Genomic DNA, 18,636 nt, shown 5'->3' on the forward strand with positions numbered 1-18,636 from the left:
AGGATTTTTCGTAAGTAATTAAATTAATATCTCAGATGTGATCTTTGTTACTCCTTTAGCTGCTTGAGTTTTCTTGATTATACTGTATTTTTCTTAAATACAGTAAGATTGAATTTCGGCCTACTGTACACCTGTTCGCGCCATACTGCCTAGCAACATTAGGCATCTTCTGCCCACTCTCTATCTTTGTTATTATACTCTCACCTTTCGAAAAGAAAAACAGACACAAAACTTAACGAGTGCCTACCCGACAGTCTCGTGAATACATAAAAGAATTGTTTTGTAAGAAAAATAAGAGGCTGGAATTACAAGGGAGAGTTTCAAAGTTTGGAGGAATACTATCCGATCGGTATAAACCGGTTTAAGCGTCGATGTCGACGCCTCCCGCACTCCGAAATGTTTCGAATTGTTACCTGAAGACAAGAGAAAATCAATCGGTATTCATTATTTTACATAGCTTCTTCTTGTGTTTATTCTGTGAGGTGTTCATTATCCGAACATAAAAATCTTTCTCGAAAGTGTTCGTTATCCGATTTGTTCGTTAACTGATCTGTTCGTTAACCGATTACCCACTGTATACAGGACTATACAAAATAAATTGGTAGCCTATATAAATAGTGTTTGAATGTACCTACGTGTAATTACCATCAAACATACAGTATTTCCTAAAACAATGAAAAGAATTGGCAAAATTGAAATATTTGCAAATGAATTCGAAAATTTGTAATCTTGTTAGAGAGACACAGATTATTAATATATATATTTTTTATTATAAAAGTAATAACATATTCTTTATTATTGTTATATTTTAATTACAAATAGTGAATAAGAGTATTGTTAGAAAATATAAATCTTATCCCTTTTTATTCTACAGAATAGTAAGGTTAAAAAATGAGGGAAAAAACTCTTATCAAAATCATATTTATAGAATATAAAGACATTGATTAAAGATGAAATATGATTAATCTTTAGCTNTAAAGTTGAAGTTTCCTATATGGAAATATATAATGAGAAGGTTCACGATTTGCTTGATCCCAAAGGGTTAGTATTATGTTTGTTATATACGTATAATAGATGCTTGTCCAATCATTCATTACTCTATTCTTATAACTGTTTGTTAAATTTTTATCAATTTGTCTATCCTTCTATGAGAATTTAATTTTCTATCAATACAAATTAAATTTAATATGTGGTAATTTTAATCCATTGCATTTATGCTGTAGACAGATTTTATAGCTATCCTTTAATCATTTTCAAGCAGACTAAAGATCTAAGAATTTTGATTATAGTTAATATTAAGATTAGTGTGATTAATTTGTGTTAATAACACATTTAGTATATAAATAGATTAATGATATAAATTCAAATATATATGAGAAGTTTAAGTAAGTATTTCTATAAAGTATATAATATTGTTTATATATGAAATATATATAATAGCATTTTAAAAATTTAAAGTTGATTTTACATATTTGGTTTCATCTTTTATACAATATTCAAAAATTATAATTATGTGAAATTCTGTATTGATAAGGACATATATTAAAAATATTTTCAATCTTATTATGTTTGTGTTTATCGTGAACTATAGAGGGTACTGCACTTTTACAAAATGGCCACTATATCTGGATCGTTTGTAACTAGTCAATGTAAAATTAATCATATATTAATGTCCAATGTAATGACTTATGCTGTTTGTAGTTGTTTTTCAAGAAATTTTATAGAACAATTATTGTTAGTGGGTCAGGTCATTTTATGTAGTATTATCAAAACAAATGAGTGAGATTTTTCTATACATATTTGTGCTCTGTATTCAAACATCATTTTTGACATCTGTCCCACACAAAATTACTGGCATTTTAAAAGTTAAGGAAAAACCTTATAAAATTGACAGCATAACTTGTTCATATAAAGCTGGACAGTCAGAAAACTTTTTGCCAATTCTTAACAGTCAAATCCACTCTCCACCAGTTACACTTATGAGCTTCTCCAAATTCCGATTTTTGACTAATTATATGTTTTTCATTCGGGAATAGATGAAAACTTATATTGGGATCCGATATGTCTTTGGAATTGCAATTTTGAACACCACAGAAAGCTTTGCTTTTCCTATTGCTATTCATTTTTACTGCTGACAATATACAAAAATGATTCAAACAACCCAGATAAAATAGTTTTGTTTTTAAACATTAGAGGATGAGTGAGTGAGCATCTGGTGAAAAATGTAAATATCGTGAGAGAACAATCAATGTTTTTTAGTGTTTACATTGTTTGAAATGTTTTTTTCATAATAGTATTTTTTATTGTGTCAACTTTTAATAATTTAAAAAATTTATAATCAGAATAATAATAATATTTCTTAAGAATAATTTTATATAAACAAATTGAACAAATAAAGATCACATTTCCTCAATTCTAAAATGGACTTTTTTTAAAATCTACTTTCCAAAATAGAAGTCTGCCTTAGAATCAATGGCATGTTACATTTATAGTCCAAAACAACAGTCAGTATTTACAATGAATGCTGAGTATTGCAATACACCAATAACAGACATTTTCAATTATAGTGTTCAGTAGTTATAGTGCTTCAAGTGAGCTTTGCTGGTAACAAAAGGTCTACCACACCAATGTGGGCATAGAACTCACAATAGAATTTCAAAAGATCCTTAATTTAAATCCACAGGATGGAAAAAGTTTAAAAAAATTTGAAAAGATGAGACTGAGAAGGGCCATTATTGGTATCCAAAACATGAAATGTTATATAGTGAATAAAATAAAAATATGTTTTTTAATTGCCAATTTATTGAATGATGTTCATGAATGAAGTTCATATTTAAATATAAAAAACACATATGTGTTATTTTAGAGAAGAATTATCAATCAATCAATCAATCAATTATTTATTAATATTACAATAAATTTGTTAATACAATACAAATTGGTATTAACAAATAGAGAACAATTTCTNCATCTTAATACTAAGATATTTATTTGATATATTTGCACAATTCTCAGTTTGATTTTATGTAAATTATATACTGTAGTACATTCTATGACAAAGCAAATCCTGATTTCTGGATATAATGTTAGATGAGATTATTTGGAAATCCTAGGATATATTATGACATTATGATTAACTGAGACACAATGTTCTAGATAATATCCTAGAGCAAATAGTATTGTTTACAAATCTTTTATCTAAATATACTTTTGATTGAATTAATATATTTATAAAATAAAGAATTGAAATACAAAGCTTTCATTAATGTTTTCAAATGAATGTAGTAGGGATTAAAAATATTTTTAAAAATAATTTTGAAACTTAAAACTTCTTAACAAACATTTTAGTAACCTAACTCAGTAATGTTGACAAATTGAAATAAGAATTATTGTGAAAGATAAGCAACAGACATGCAAGAAGAAAACAAGATTAACCATATTAGAATTGGCATCATCTCTAATTTCTCTTCATATTAAATTGGTAGAACCATTGGCAGTAGTGAGACAGCTGCAGTCACAGTGGTTGCACAAATCCTCTGCTGCCAGTTGCTCTCTGGCTAATAAAGAGAAATTTGAGAGGGGTGCCAATAACAACTACACTATGAAAAATTTATAGTCCATGCAAAGGAAAAAGCAGATAAATGGAAAGGAGAATATAATTTAATAGTGAAATCTATAGTTACACAAAGACTTGCTTTTATTGATCATGAATCTCATATATTGGTATAGTGCTTTAAGAAGGAAGATAGGAGTACAGAGATAGTGTTAATGGAGATATTTAAAAGGCAAAGGAGATAGAGAATAAAATAACAGATTTAAGCAGAATAGAAATTGGACAGTAAGATAAGGACTGTAACAGTCAACAAAATCTGCTTCTTACGAGTAGAACACATTGAATAAATAAAACTATATTTATTAATTTAATAAAAAAATTATATAATCTAGCATTTAATTGTCATGAATATAAGATTTGTATTACTTATTATTCTTTGACCAACTTATTAATGAAAATCNCACATAAAGTTGAAGTTTCCTATATGGAAATATATAATGAGAAGGTTCACGATTTGCTTGATCCCAAAGGGTTAGTATTATGTTTGTTATATACGTATATAAATATTTACTTATTGAATATTTAAATATACATTAACAAAAAGTAATACTAATGTATTTCTTAAGAATAATCTCTTTGCTTTATAAAACTTACTAAAAATAAAATATTGCTGATTAGATTTTGTATGTAATAGCATTAAGTAGTTTTTCTAAAAATAAAATTCTCATGAGAGATCTATTAGTGGTTATTTACTAATGAATTATACATTTATCTTTTTTAATATATATATGAAACTGTAGAATTATATTAGTGACCATTAGCAATTTATAAATTTCAGACTTTATTTTATTGAATATTGACTTAAATAAATTTTATAATAAAATATTTTATGTTGACAAAACATTAATGGTCCAGCTGCATATTGATTTATCAGGAATTTATTTAAATCCTGTTAAAAGTATAAATAGAGTATTGTGAACCAGTTCAAATATTTACATTTTGCTTTATATAGAAATGATTTGCATTAACCTAATATGCCTATAGTTATTTATCACAAGCTTTTTTTCCTTTAAGATATATATTTTATAAAATGTATCACAACATATAATTATCATATTACTAATAGTTTTATTATCTATACTATTTATTTACAACAGGATTTCATGATAAATGAAGCTGTAATTATAGTTATAATCTGTTGAAAATTTAAATAGAGCAAATATTACAAGAAAATATATAATTTACCTACATACAAGGATAAGAAAATTATAGAAATAGATTATAATAAAATTATTTCTGTCAATTATTACCTTCTTATTTAAAATTATTTTTATCAAAAAATGTGTAATTAAAAACATAAATATCAAATAAAAAAATCATATTTAGTATATATTTCATCCAACGTAACATAACATAACTTGTCACAAGTTAACATTACCAGATATTAAAAAAATAACTTTTAACATGAATCTTTTTATGTTAACAGTATTAGATTTTTTTTCTATATTCTATATGGATTTTATAATCCTGCCACTGAAACTTTTATATTGAAAAATTTAAATATATAATGTGTGTATAAGAATATAAATATATAATGATGTAATTTAAATATTTCCATATTTTTTAAATTGTGTAAAGTACTGAAATACATTTTATTAACATCTGTAATGCCAACTTTTTATTAGAAAAACAAACTATTAAAGTTTAATCCATAGAAAACTATGACATTGTAATAAAACTCATTTTCAAAAATATAAATTCTGTTATCAGTAATAAGTAAAATATATATAAGTTTTGAAGGAAAGTCTTGAGTTGAGGATAAAAACATATGTTGTAATAAAACTGTAAAGTTTTATTAACAGCTTATAAATTCTTCCTATAAAACATTGTTGATATCTTATATTTTTGTTTTGAAGTATAAAGATAAGTTAATTTATGTTCAATTTCAAATTGTAAATTATTACATTTTTTTATATTTTGCATCCTCAGGAAAATGTAATTTGTATCTTACTTTCAGTATGAAAGTAAGATACAAATGAAATGCTCTGATAATTGGTTATGGTCTTAGTCAAGAAAGAATTAAACACTCAATGAATAATACATTTCAATATTATTTCAAATATAAAATTAATTTTATTTGAAAATGATTTTTTCGTTGAAAATAAATTATTTTATCTACTTTTTTTAAATAATTCATTCAGCATAATTGTCGAATGAATTATGACTGTTAAGTATAAAATTTATTAAAAAATTGACTGTTTTACATATAAATGTTAGAAGAATATATTGAAGAGACAAGTTTAATAGAACTATATGAAATGTACTGACATCGAGTGTATCGGAAATCAAAGTAAAGATATATTGTCAGAAGAGAGAAGAAATTTTAGCTGTATAAAGATTATCAATAATTTATTGTCTTAGATAGTAGTAAGGAAAAAGGAAAAACAAAATACTATGTATTAAAATAATCATTGCTTTGAAATATACTCCTGTTAAATTGTTGTTATACTATTTTTCATTCAGATATTAAGTGTTGCATATAAAACTAGTTTTAAATTCTGTTAAATTATTATTTTACCTATTTTTTTCTTTTAATACTGAATTTCTCATTGTTTAATTAGTTTTTTCACAAACAATTTAATTGATTATTTTTATCTACATTTAATCATTCATTAATTATTATGATTATTATTCTAAATTATTTTCTTATTTTTTTATAATGCTCAAGCAGCAGAAAGCAACCAAAGGTAAGAGTTTAGCTTTTTTTCCTATTATTTATTAAATATATAATTCAAAAATAAACATTATTTAAATATTTTTATGTAGACATTTGCTTTTGATCATTGTTTCTGGTCCTTTAATGAAAATGATGATCATTATGCAAGCCAAGAAGACGTGTATAAGAGTTTGGGTGCTGATATCTTAGATAATGCCTTCCAAGGTTATAATGCCTGCATTTTTGCTTATGGCCAGACAGGTATGAAAACATAAGATAAATTTTAAAATGTGACAAGTTAAATTAAAAATATTTTTTGTGTCTATTCTTTATAAAATATTTATTAATGTAACATTCTGTCATTTTAATATTTTTTTTTTCCTCTCTTCAAAATTTATTTTTATGAAATTTTTACAAAATTTCATAAAAATAAACTTTATGAATTCTTGTTGTTGTTATTTTTATTATTTAAAATCATGTTTCATAACAAAAAATTTTAAAATAAATTAAATCCAATATTTATCATGTAAAGAGTATAAAATACGAATAGAAAGCAATTTATTTTGTATAGTAAATATTAATTATATTTATATATTTAATGCTGCTATTTTTAATCTTTTAATAAAGGTTTTTAATTAATGTAAAATATAGAAACATTATTAAAACAATAATGTGCAAGTTAGCTGCTCACTGCATATACAGTGAGTGATCGGTTAACGAACATAATCTGTTCCAAGACTTTGTTCGCTATCCGAATTGTTCGTTAACCGATTATCGNACTTCAAATTATTACAAAAATTAAATAAATGTATGTTAGGTCTGAAGCCATAAAATCACTGTCAAAACTAAATTTTAATTGGAGGATTATTTTTTTTTCTAATAGAAACCAAAATATCTGATAGACATGACATTAAACTTAATTTGTGTATAACTAGTTTATTCATTTGCTAAAGAATGAATCTGTAGTTATGTCATTAACATATTTTTTACACATGCTCAATTGCATTTGTGATGGTATGATCATGTGACAACAGTATTTAAAATAAAACTAAAATCTATGTTTTCAATTTTTTTTCCAGCCATTTTTGAATTCAGTTAACAAATCTTATAAATAAAAGGGAAATTTTGTTTGTGACTGTGTTGTATCTGTGTGACTGTGTGAGGCCTTTGTAAACATATTTGTGTTCAGATTTGCAGTGTCTTTGAATTTTGTCTTCTTTCCTTCTAACTTTTTTAGAAAATTTATCTTTCTTATTATTTTTATACTTTCTTATAAATTTGTTCCATAATACTTTATAGAAAAATTTGTGAAAATTCACATATTTCTTTCAAATGACCATAAAATTTTATTTTAACAAATAAATCTATTAAGTCCCACTGCCTAGAAACCAGTCTGACACAACACATTTAATTTCACATTCAGTTACTTTCATTTTGAAAGTAGTAAACTAATAAAACAATTTAATTATTAAGAACTCATGATCTAAACATGTAATTGGCTAAAATAAATTGTAGTGTCAATATCATTTAATCTCTTCACTTGAATACTTGTAATTTACTTTATTGCTTCTTAAGTAATAAAGTGGTGCATAAATATTTTAAAAGTATTTGAAAAATCTTATTATTATTTTCCACCTGCTTTCAATGTTTTTTGAAAAATAATTATTGTCTCTTGAAATATATCACTTCAAATTCTTTTGTTACAGATTGTTCTGTCAAGAAATACTTGAGAGAAATTTTTTAACTTGTAAATATCTGTAAAATATGATTGAACAAATCTATGCAAAGATATGTATAGAGAACAAAATTTATTTTATTAAGAGAGAATCAAAAGAAATGCAATGAAAACACTACATATGCTTTTGTTAGATGGGGAGTATATACATTCAATCTATAGTCCCCACCTAACAAAAGCATATATAGTTTTCAAACTGCATAATGTTTTTGTAAGAATACCTGAGCATTGCTAGGTACATCAGCTAATTTCACAAAATAAATTGTATGCACAAAATAAAAAAGGCTTTAATAACTTTATTAAAACTAATAGTTCTTAGATAGGAGCACATAAAAAACACCAAAATCACTTGTAAAAGTTAAATATATTTACTAAAGTTTTAGTAAATATATTGGACTTTTATAATGTTGTAGTGAACTTTGATGTTAAGTTAAGCATTAAGCTTATATAATCTGATATCAGTTTGAAATGGACAAAACTGTTTTAGTAACTATATCGGACTTTTATAACTGGTTTTGGTGTCTTTTTATATATTCCTAAATGATATGAATTTAAATGATTGTTTAATTTAGCAGTTGTTTATTTAGAAACTGTTTTTTAATAAGACTTGGAAGAAGGGTTGAAAATATAGTAATGTAATAAAATATTACAGTTAAATCATTGAACATTATTTTAAATGCAATTTTACCATAAAATGAATTATTTTAAATCATTCAGTGATTTAAAATAAGTGATTTATTATTAATAAAATTATTAATAATAATTTAAAATCTAATGTCATGTTCCTTAATGTCATTTTCATAAATTTGATTAGAATCATACTTATTTTCGATTTTTAATTTAAAAATGACATTAAGGAAAGAATATCTTTTAAAAATCAGTGTATTAATTGTTGAGCTGTTACTAACTAAAAACAACCAACTTTTGATTCTTAAATTAATCTACAAAGAAATTGTCTTAGGCTTTTTGTGATTAATATTTTTTGAAAGTACTACGTCTTAAGAATCTCATAATTCTGAAAATAACGTATCCTTTGAATTAGAAATTAAATTTCAAATGATTGATTTCAGTTTTAGCTTTTAAAACTGAAAATTAATCTGAAAAAAAAACTATTCAGACACTTGCAAAACACAGACCTGCAAAACAAGCTTACATAATTGCATTTTTTAAAAATGCTACAAAACAAAATATTTATTGGAAGTTTGAATGTTCTATATAAAGATATATTTTATTTTAATGCTTATTTTACGGAAGCTGTAAACATTATCAAATAATGTGAAAAATGATATTACAAATCTAAATTGCTCATATTCATCTGGCTATTGTGAAGAGGGTAACTTGATACTATAATTGAGAACTGATCATTTTTACATTCATTTTATACTTATATATAGCAGTGAATGTAATGATTTAATTGTTTTTTTTTACAAATAAAATTTTTGCTGTTAACAATTACAAAATTGCATAATTACAAAAATTTATAAAGTATATATCTATATTTATTATAATGAAGTGTTTCTTTTTTGTGTATTCTGTTATAAATAAGAATATTAACATAAAATGTTTATAAATGATAAATAAGATCTTAAAATTTTTGTACAAGTAAATTATATTCCAACTGAAGAGGGACTTAAATGGCTTGAGGACTGAAATGCATTTTAGAGAATAAAGAAAAATAAATAGAATTTTGCTGGTGATTGTTCTGTCTCAGGTTTAAATAAGTCTATATGATGTTTGCATTTGGAAAATCTAATATTTATTACAGTTAAAAAAAATAGACAAGAAGCAATTTAAAATAAAAAAAAGTTTATAATTATTAATTGATTTATAACATTACTAGGGGACTTCATCCATTTGTTAAAAAATTGCATTATGATTTATTGATTTTTATGCCACTGTTTCTATTTTTTTTTCTGATTGCTATAGGCATTCTAAGCTTCTGCTTGCTTGTCTTGCAGGCTTTGTCCCTTATTCCCAATATAGACTATTCATAACAAAAATTTTGTGATGATTCATCAATTCTTGGTGCCATCATTTTTTATTGTATTGGTGTTGTTGTGATGGAAAGTATCATTACAGTTCTAAGCAAAGTACTTTATATACAAGTATAGTACAGTAGATATATTTCTATATTGATATAGCCTAGAATATTTGAGATATTTATTTTTCTATTGCACTAATAAGCAACCTTAATATAGTTTCACTTCTTACTTTTGCAGACACTGATACACACAAAAAACATCTACCTTACCTATTCCAACAATGTTTATTCTGAATTACAAACATTTTCAGTCGCATTTAGAATCCTTCTTCAAGTTAAAAGCTGTCCATTAATCAAAAATTCAAAAATGAAGAAATATTCTAAACATATTTTGAATTTGATGAAATAATATCGTAATGTTTAGAACATTTCTCTGTTTTCGAATGTTTGATTGATGGAATGGTTTTTTACTTGAAGAAAGTCTCTAAATGCATCTGAAAATGTTAATATTCATAATTCAGAATAAATATTACTGGAGTAATTAAGGAAGGTGTTTTTTTGTGCATATCAATGTCTATTGAATGTGAAAAATGCATATCAATGTCTATTGAATGTGAAAAATGATATTACAAATCTAGTTCCAGTATATTAATTACAAAAAAGTTCCAGTATATTAATTAACTATATCTTTGTGTTCTTTATGTAATTATTATTGAACATGGCTTGTGAAAATAATTTGTGTTAAATTAATCTAATAACAAGGCAGAAATCAAAATAAAATTTACCAACCTTAAGTAGGGCTTGCACATAAGTGAGAGATCCATTACTAATGTTCTCAGTCTACTTCTAAGGCCTTCTTCAAATAGATTTTGTCAAAGAATCTATCTTTATTTTGAAAGAATCTGCCTGAAGAAGGTCTTAGAAGTACAGTAAACTGAAAACCTATGTCTGTGCAATGTCTACTTAAGGCTAGTGAATTTTATTTTCATTATAATTTGTGTTAAAAATAATCAACATAACCAAATACTTTAAATATCTAATTTTAGTTAAATATTTTTATCAAATATTCATAAGATATATTATTTTCAAAAAAATAAGAAATATTTTTTATTATAAAAGTAATAACATATTCTTTATTATTGTTATATTTTAATTACAAATAGTGAATAAGAGTATTGTTAGAAAATATAAATCTTATCCCTTTTTATTCTACAGAATAGTAAGGTTAAAAAATGAGGGAAAAAACTCTTATCAAAATCATATTTATAGAATATAAAGACATTGATTAAAGATGAAATATGATTAATCTTTAGCTGTTTATCAGTTAGATACTGGTATAAGCTGGAACTTGATAATAACTAGAGACACACAAATTACCTTGTGTACTTTTCCACCAACTTCATCTTTAATCAAACTAACATATTTTCACAGTACAGTACATAGTTTCACAGTACAGTACCTCTGAAGTGTTGTTGCATCACCCTAATCTGCTGTAGCATCCTGCTGCCTTGAAAACCACTGCCTTAACCACTTGGCCATCTTCAACACTGACAACTGAGTATATTATCATCAATATGGTGATGGTGTTGAGAAAGAAATTAATGTTGCTAGACTTTCAGATGAGCTTTCTCATACTAAAGAGCAGAGATCGCATATAGCTACCGACATCTTATGACAAAATTTCATATGTGACAATTTTTTAGGAAAAATAAGTTTTGCATAACTTAATCAGAAATTTAAAACTTCCATTGAAATTCTTCTGTACATACAAAAATTCTTATATGTCTGTCAACATTGAACTCAGATAAAATGTTAATGATGGAGAATGGACAAAAAACCTCATACAAGCAACCTTGGAATTTTTAGTATTGGCCATAAATCCAGGTTTGTAAAGGTGTTATGCTATCTTAAAAAGGTGGAGATATTTTAGCTAAGGCTGACAGCTGTTTCCCAAGGCAGATTCTCAGCCTGAAAGACTGAGGATTGGCAACTATGTAGTATATATAAATTCAAAATTCTTACAAGGGGACCTTATGGTCTCGGAAATTCAGTTCAGGATGAAACTTTGCAGGTTAGTAGTATACTTCAATGGTGTCCACCCAGAAGAATTGTAAAGCGCACTAGCCAGAAGATTCCGAGAAAAAGGGGTCTAAAGTTTTAAGCACAGCTCATATATTGGTCGATTTTACAGTATGACAGCATGGGCAAATGGCTGAGTCTATAGCGAACTCACTTACCACACTGGCAATCTAGGTTCAATCCTATGTACAGCTAAGTTGTTTTTTAATTGTTTTAAAAATTATAACAAATTTTAAATAAAGTTAATGATCTAAATGTATTATCAATTAAATCATAAATAATTTTATTTTACCTTGCTTCTTTACAGACACACTGCGGTGATATTATTCAACACTTGGCAGATTATTCACCACTTTATTCAGTTGGGACGCTATTTACAAGTTGCATTTCGGGCATTAGCCCCTCTTCAGCCAACTAAACATTAAAATGAAACATGAGAAATTATACATAAATATGCGAGTAAAACATCCCATAGATATAACATTTTAAAAAATCTTTTAAAAAAACATACCTCGAAAGCACACATCACGAGCGTACAGATGTCGTACCGGATGGACAGTTTCATATTCTATATATCAAGTGGACAATAAACAGATTCGAAGCTAACTGCTTGACGACAGGGCTTTCGAATATGATGTTCTTTAAGTTTATACAAATAATTCAGATAAATAAATTGAAATTTATAACATTTTTTAACAATATTTGTTTTACTTGTAATTTATATTCGTATATCGTACCAAAATTCACACAATAACTGTTGTAACATTTTTTATGACGAGTTTCACGCAAAGTCATCCCAGTGACACTATTTGGTCTGCTAATCTATACTAATATTATAAAGAGGTAATGTTTGTATGTATGTTAGTTTGTATGCAGCAGGTAATCTCCGAAACTACTCATTCGATTTCAAAAATTCTTTTACCAATATTTAGAATGGAACTTCAGGGTGGACATAGGCCCTTATATATTATTCCGTTAAACATGGGGGATGGACAGTTCTTTACGGTAAGCCTTTTGGAAAAGGTTACCGTAAAGAACTCTGCTTCTATTTATACCATTTTAGATGCAGTTTTTTCCGTTTTTGATTGCGTTTTAATAGACTACGTCAACAGAATGTACACTAAGAAGGGATTTTTCGATATTCCCCCCGTGGGGGAGAGAGACAGGATTAAGGCTTACTGTGAAAAACTTGGCTTCTATTATACTATTTTAGATGTGGGTTTTTGCGTTTTCGATTGCATTTTAATAGGATACGTCAACAGAATGTACACTAAGAAGAGATTTTTTGATATTTTCCCCGCGGGGGAGAGAGACAGGATTAAGCCTTACTCTGAAAAACTTGGCTTCTATTATACTATTTTAGATGCGGGTTTTTGCGTTTTTGATTGCGTTTTAATAGGGTACATCAACAGAATGTACACTAAGAAAAAATTTTCCCCCATTGGGGAAGTGTTATACATTTATAATAGATACATTTTGAGCCACAACAAGGCGTGGCGGGGTCTGCTAGTTTTTAATAATCTCAACACTCTCTTTAAATTTTCTGTTATATGTTTTCTTCTCTTTATGTAGAATCTGTATGTTAGTTTTATCTATGTTGCAGTCGTTTAGTACACAATGATCATGGAATACTGAGTTTAATCGGTGATACTTCAAATCAGACATATGTTCTTTAACCCTTATTTTTAGTTTGCGTTTTGTTTCACCTATATAAAAACTGTTGTTTTTACATGTACATGGTATTTTATATACAATATTTTTCATTTCTTCTGTATTTATTTTTTGTTTTCTCATACTTTGTTTAGCCTTCAATCTGGAGAATAGATTTTCATATTTTGGAGCAAGTTTCATATTATTTTTCTTCATTTCTGTATCTATCATATATAAAATACCATGTACATGTAAAAACAACAGTTTTTATATAGGCGAAACAAAACACAAACTAAAAATAAGGGTTAAAGAGCATATGTCTGATTTGAAGTATCACCGATTAAACTCAGTATTCCATGATCATTGTGTACTAAACGACTGCAACATAGATAAAACTAACATACAGATTCTACATAAAGAGAAGAAAACATATAACAGAAAATTTAAAGAGAGTGTTGAGATTATTAAAAATAACAATTGTATAAATAAAAACTTAAGCATTAAAATTAGTGAGAACTGGATAAAAATACAGTATTGTAATTAAGTTGGTGACTATTGGATATAATTATGACGATGATCACCAAAGTTTAAAGTTCATGTATAAATAAATGATTGTAAAAATCTGGAAATAATATAAGTTAAGATTAATATAATAATTCCTGTTAGTACACAACTTTCCATTGTATACTGAAATTGTTTCAAAAATCAGCTCACTTATATATTTAAATTAGTAGACCAAATAGTGTCGTTGTGATAACTATATGCGAGACTTGTTTTACGAAAAGCTACAACTGATAACATGTGAATTTGATGTTCGTATATAAACTACAGGTAAAACAAATACTAATAATTGGTTTGTACAATTTAATGTAATAGTTTTAAATATGTTCACTGATATATATGTAAATTAGCAGACCAAATAGTGTCACTGGGATGACTTTGCGTGAAACTCGTCATAAAAANGGTGAATGTTGAATAAAAATATTTTTATTATATTAAGACAAAAATGCAACATTTTAATATGTGAAAATAGGAGAAAGCTTAAGTAACAGCACATTTAAATAAACTGTTGAACCTAAAACAAACAGTACATTCTTAATCATTAAAGAAAATAATATAATAATAAACTTACACAAATTATGTGATTAATGTTATACAATCTTATTTATTGCAACAACTTAAACTGTTATGGCACTTTGAATTGCACAAGAGTCCCTTGCTTTACAACTGCATTTATTCGTGGAACACTTTTTTTTTGCAATGACAGCATGTATAGCCTTGCCCTCCACTTTTCAAATTAGCTGTAGCTGCTTCTCTCAGCGATATTCCTTGAGAAGAAATCTCATCTATGAAAAGTAACTTTTCTTTACAAATTATGAACTGATTATGTTATTACGTGATTATAAATTGATCTGTTAATGGTGTCTTTTATTCAGATATCGCTGACGCCTTACCAACAACCCCTCTCATCCTCAGCCACTCGACATGACAAACTGATTCCCACCTCACGGGATCAAAAGACCTTGTCCTACCTCCGGCTACCCACAAAGGATTTGGTGACAGACTGTCGTCTCTCTGTTGACATTGACTTCTCAGTGTCGTTTCGACCTTTACCAAAGCTTATCTGTGCTTGTCGACATACACCGGCAATTGTTCGAATGTATAATAATATAACCAAATATTCGGACTTTCACCGACGTATTTTGTATGTGTTGACATTCACCGGAGAATATTGACATTCTCTAATTTCGGTCTTTCACAGTAACACGTACACCATATTTGATTTTAAAAACTTATTAACAAAACTAAAATAAATAAGTGCTATGTTCTTAGAGTTTAAATTACCATTAAAAATATATCTTAAAAACTAAATGTATTGCAACTCAATTTTGCAATTTGGTGAACAAATTACAGAAAAAGTCAAAATACAGAGTTCATGCATGATAAGGACCATCTAATCATTGAATGTTATACTAGAATAATTTGCATTGATAAAATGTTTCTATAGTTTTTGAATTAAATATGATAAAAAAAGTTTTAAAAAAGATAATAATAGATAAATATAGATAATTTTGAATTCAAAACAATTCTGCTTAATTTTAAGTAGTTAATTTGGTTTTCTAGAACTGACAGTTATCAGTACTTTTTCTTGAAGCTGTTCTTGAATATATAAATACATTTAATATGTATGACAAATTCCACTACAGCTAGTGCCTTACCAAGTGTCACAATTATGTAATAAATTTCAATTAAATAATAATAAACTTTTAAAAATATCAAATTAATTTTTACTAAAAATTTATTATTTTATATTTTAATTTTTAAGCTTTCTGCAGATCAACTTTAGTTTTTTATGAACCAGTACTTAGTTCACAAAACATATTTTGGAAAATGTTGACTATTAATTTATAGGGCACTTTAATATTCATCCAAATGCAAAAAAGATCATCCCAGCATTACATGAGTATATGCATAGCTATAGGGAATTACTTTCATTGCAATCTTTACAGAAAAATAAGTTAATTTATTCAAAAAACGGACACATTCAAATTGCATGGTGAAAAATTTACATATTGTTATCTTTCTCAACTGTAAATATAGTGCAAGGGAATAATTTTAAGATGATTTAACAAATGTACAAAGGATACTCTGATTATAAAGGATAAAACCCAGCATTGCATAAATTAATACAAAAACAGTTAGTTTTATTTTGCTGTAGTATATGTTTAAAATGTCTTGGTCTTTATGCAGCTGGAAAGCACTTTTAGAATCTATCTGCTTGCTTCTCATGCATTTTGTTTCATTTTTCATGAATTATAATCATTTTACAGTAGTGCTTATGAATATAAGGTTGCAATGCTCCATCAATTATCAGACTGCAGGATGTTGGCTCTTTTGTAAGGACATCGGTGTCATTTGTCACCACATGATTTGTGAAAATTACATTTTTAATTTGCATTTTATTCTTATGTTTGGAAGTTTTGCATATTGCTGTTGAACTTCTGCATGATTTACATATTTCTTTTGGAATAAATTCATTTATTTTTCTGTAAACATCACAGGTAAATTAATGTACCATAGGCTATGCATATTATCATATATTGCTAGAAATATCTTTATTGTGCCTGAATAAATGTTAAAATGAATGTCCTATATAATAAAACATGATATGCAGATTTTATAAAAATAAAAATATATAAAAATTAATATTATGATTACACTTATATAAGTGTAATTATAATACATGTTGACATTATGTTAAAATAAAGCATCAAAATTGCATAGAAGTTTAAAAATTTGAATGTAATATATATTTGTATTTTTTATAAATGAATTAATAAACTACATATATTCCATACTTTCTTCTAATTCAAAAAAGAATTTAGCATTTTAACTTATTTTCTGCACTTATAAAATAGTACAGTGGGTGATCTGTTAATGAACAAATTGGATAATGAACACCTCACAGAACAAACACAAGAAGAAATGCCGTAAAATAATGAATAACGATTGGTCTTCCCTTGTCTTCAGGCAACAATTCAAAACTTTTCGGAGCACAGGAGACGTCGACATCAACGCTCAACCCGGTATATACTGATTGGATAGTATTCTTCTGAACTTTGAAACTCTCCCTTGAATTGTTTTTGTCAGAAAAATAAAAGGTTGGAATTACAATTCCAACCTTTTATTTTTTCTGTAGTATATAGTATTCGTGAGACTGTTGGTGTGCTTTTATAGTATTCGTGAGACTGTTGGGTGGGCACTTGTTAAGTTTTGCGGCAATTTTTATTTTCAAAATGTGAAAGTATAATAACAAAGGTAGAGAGTGGGCAGAAGATGTCTGATATTGCTGGGCATTACGGCTTGAACAGGTCTACAGTAGGCTGCAGTTCAATCTTATCCAAGAAAGATACAGTATAATCAAGAAGATTCAAGCAGCTTAAGGAGTAACAAAAATCACATTTGAGAAATAATGAGCATTGAAAAGCTCATAATGGAACCTGAAACTGATCTAACGACAGAAGAAAGCCAAGAACTCTTGAATGAAGAACACCAGGAACTCTGAGAGATGTTTTCTTCTGAAAAAAGAGGATTAATGCCAATATCTGCTATTAAACTTTGTTTGAAGAAGTGGGAGGATGTCAGAACAACGGTCTTAGAATGGCATCCAAACCATGATGAGGTTAATAGGCTTGGAGATCTCTACAATTACAATGCTATTAATTACTTCTGAAAAATCCTGAAGAGAGAAAAGCAATCGAAATTAGACAGCTTCTTAAACTCCCACAAACGGAAAAAACATAAACTAATAAAAATGCAAGACTGTGTATATATGAGGTCTGTTCAAAAAGTATCGGACTTTTATTTTTTTCGCGTAAACCAATGATGCACGGGAGGCCTCTTTTGGTGGAGTTGTGGAGGGGACAGTCACGCACAGCCCTGAATTTTTTCCCGCCTGCAGGAAGCGTTAGTCGTTGGCATTTGGCCTATGAGTGAGGACATGTAGTGAGCTCTCGTCGGATTCCACTAAGTTGGAAAATGACTGAACAACGTGAGCAGCAATATTACATCAAATTTTGCCAAAAACCTTGGCGATACCCGAGCGTAAACCATTCGCAAGATTCAGCAGGCTTTTGGGGATGATCCTCGAGGCCAAAAAAAGCGCGGCAGGTTCGCAGCAATATCAAGGTCATGTTGACAGTTTTTTCGACTCTTGTCGGATGGTGTATTGTGAGTATGCACCACAAGGCAAAACCATGGCAAAGGAGTATTACCAGGAGGTCCTTCATCGTCTTTTCGATGCTGTGCGACGCAAACGACCGGATCTGTGGTCGATCAAAACTTGGCAGCTCCATCGTGATAACGCATCCGCCCATTCTGCGCATCTGATTCGGGCTTTCGTCGCCAAACACAATACTCCT

General features: G+C 27.4%; 1 protein-coding gene across 1 annotated transcript in view; it reads left to right on the top strand.

Annotated features, from left to right (window-relative positions):
- LOC111626882 (kinesin-like protein KIF13A) overlaps positions 1–18,636 on the top strand; it is a 152,821-nt gene that overhangs the window by 58,331 nt on the left and 75,854 nt on the right. Inside the window, exons 5-7 of the mRNA XM_023370403.1 lie at positions 973–1,041; positions 6,282–6,300; positions 6,380–6,540. Of these exons, the coding sequence (XP_023226171.1) occupies positions 973–1,041; positions 6,282–6,300; positions 6,380–6,540 (249 nt within the window). The remainder of the gene's footprint in view (positions 1–972; positions 1,042–6,281; positions 6,301–6,379; positions 6,541–18,636) is intronic.

Source organism: Centruroides sculpturatus, unplaced genomic scaffold (assembly GCF_000671375.1).
Source record: "Centruroides sculpturatus isolate CEXI.00-Female unplaced genomic scaffold, Cexi_2.0 scaffold433, whole genome shotgun sequence".
NCBI classification, from domain to species: Eukaryota; Metazoa; Arthropoda; class Arachnida; order Scorpiones; family Buthidae; genus Centruroides; species Centruroides sculpturatus.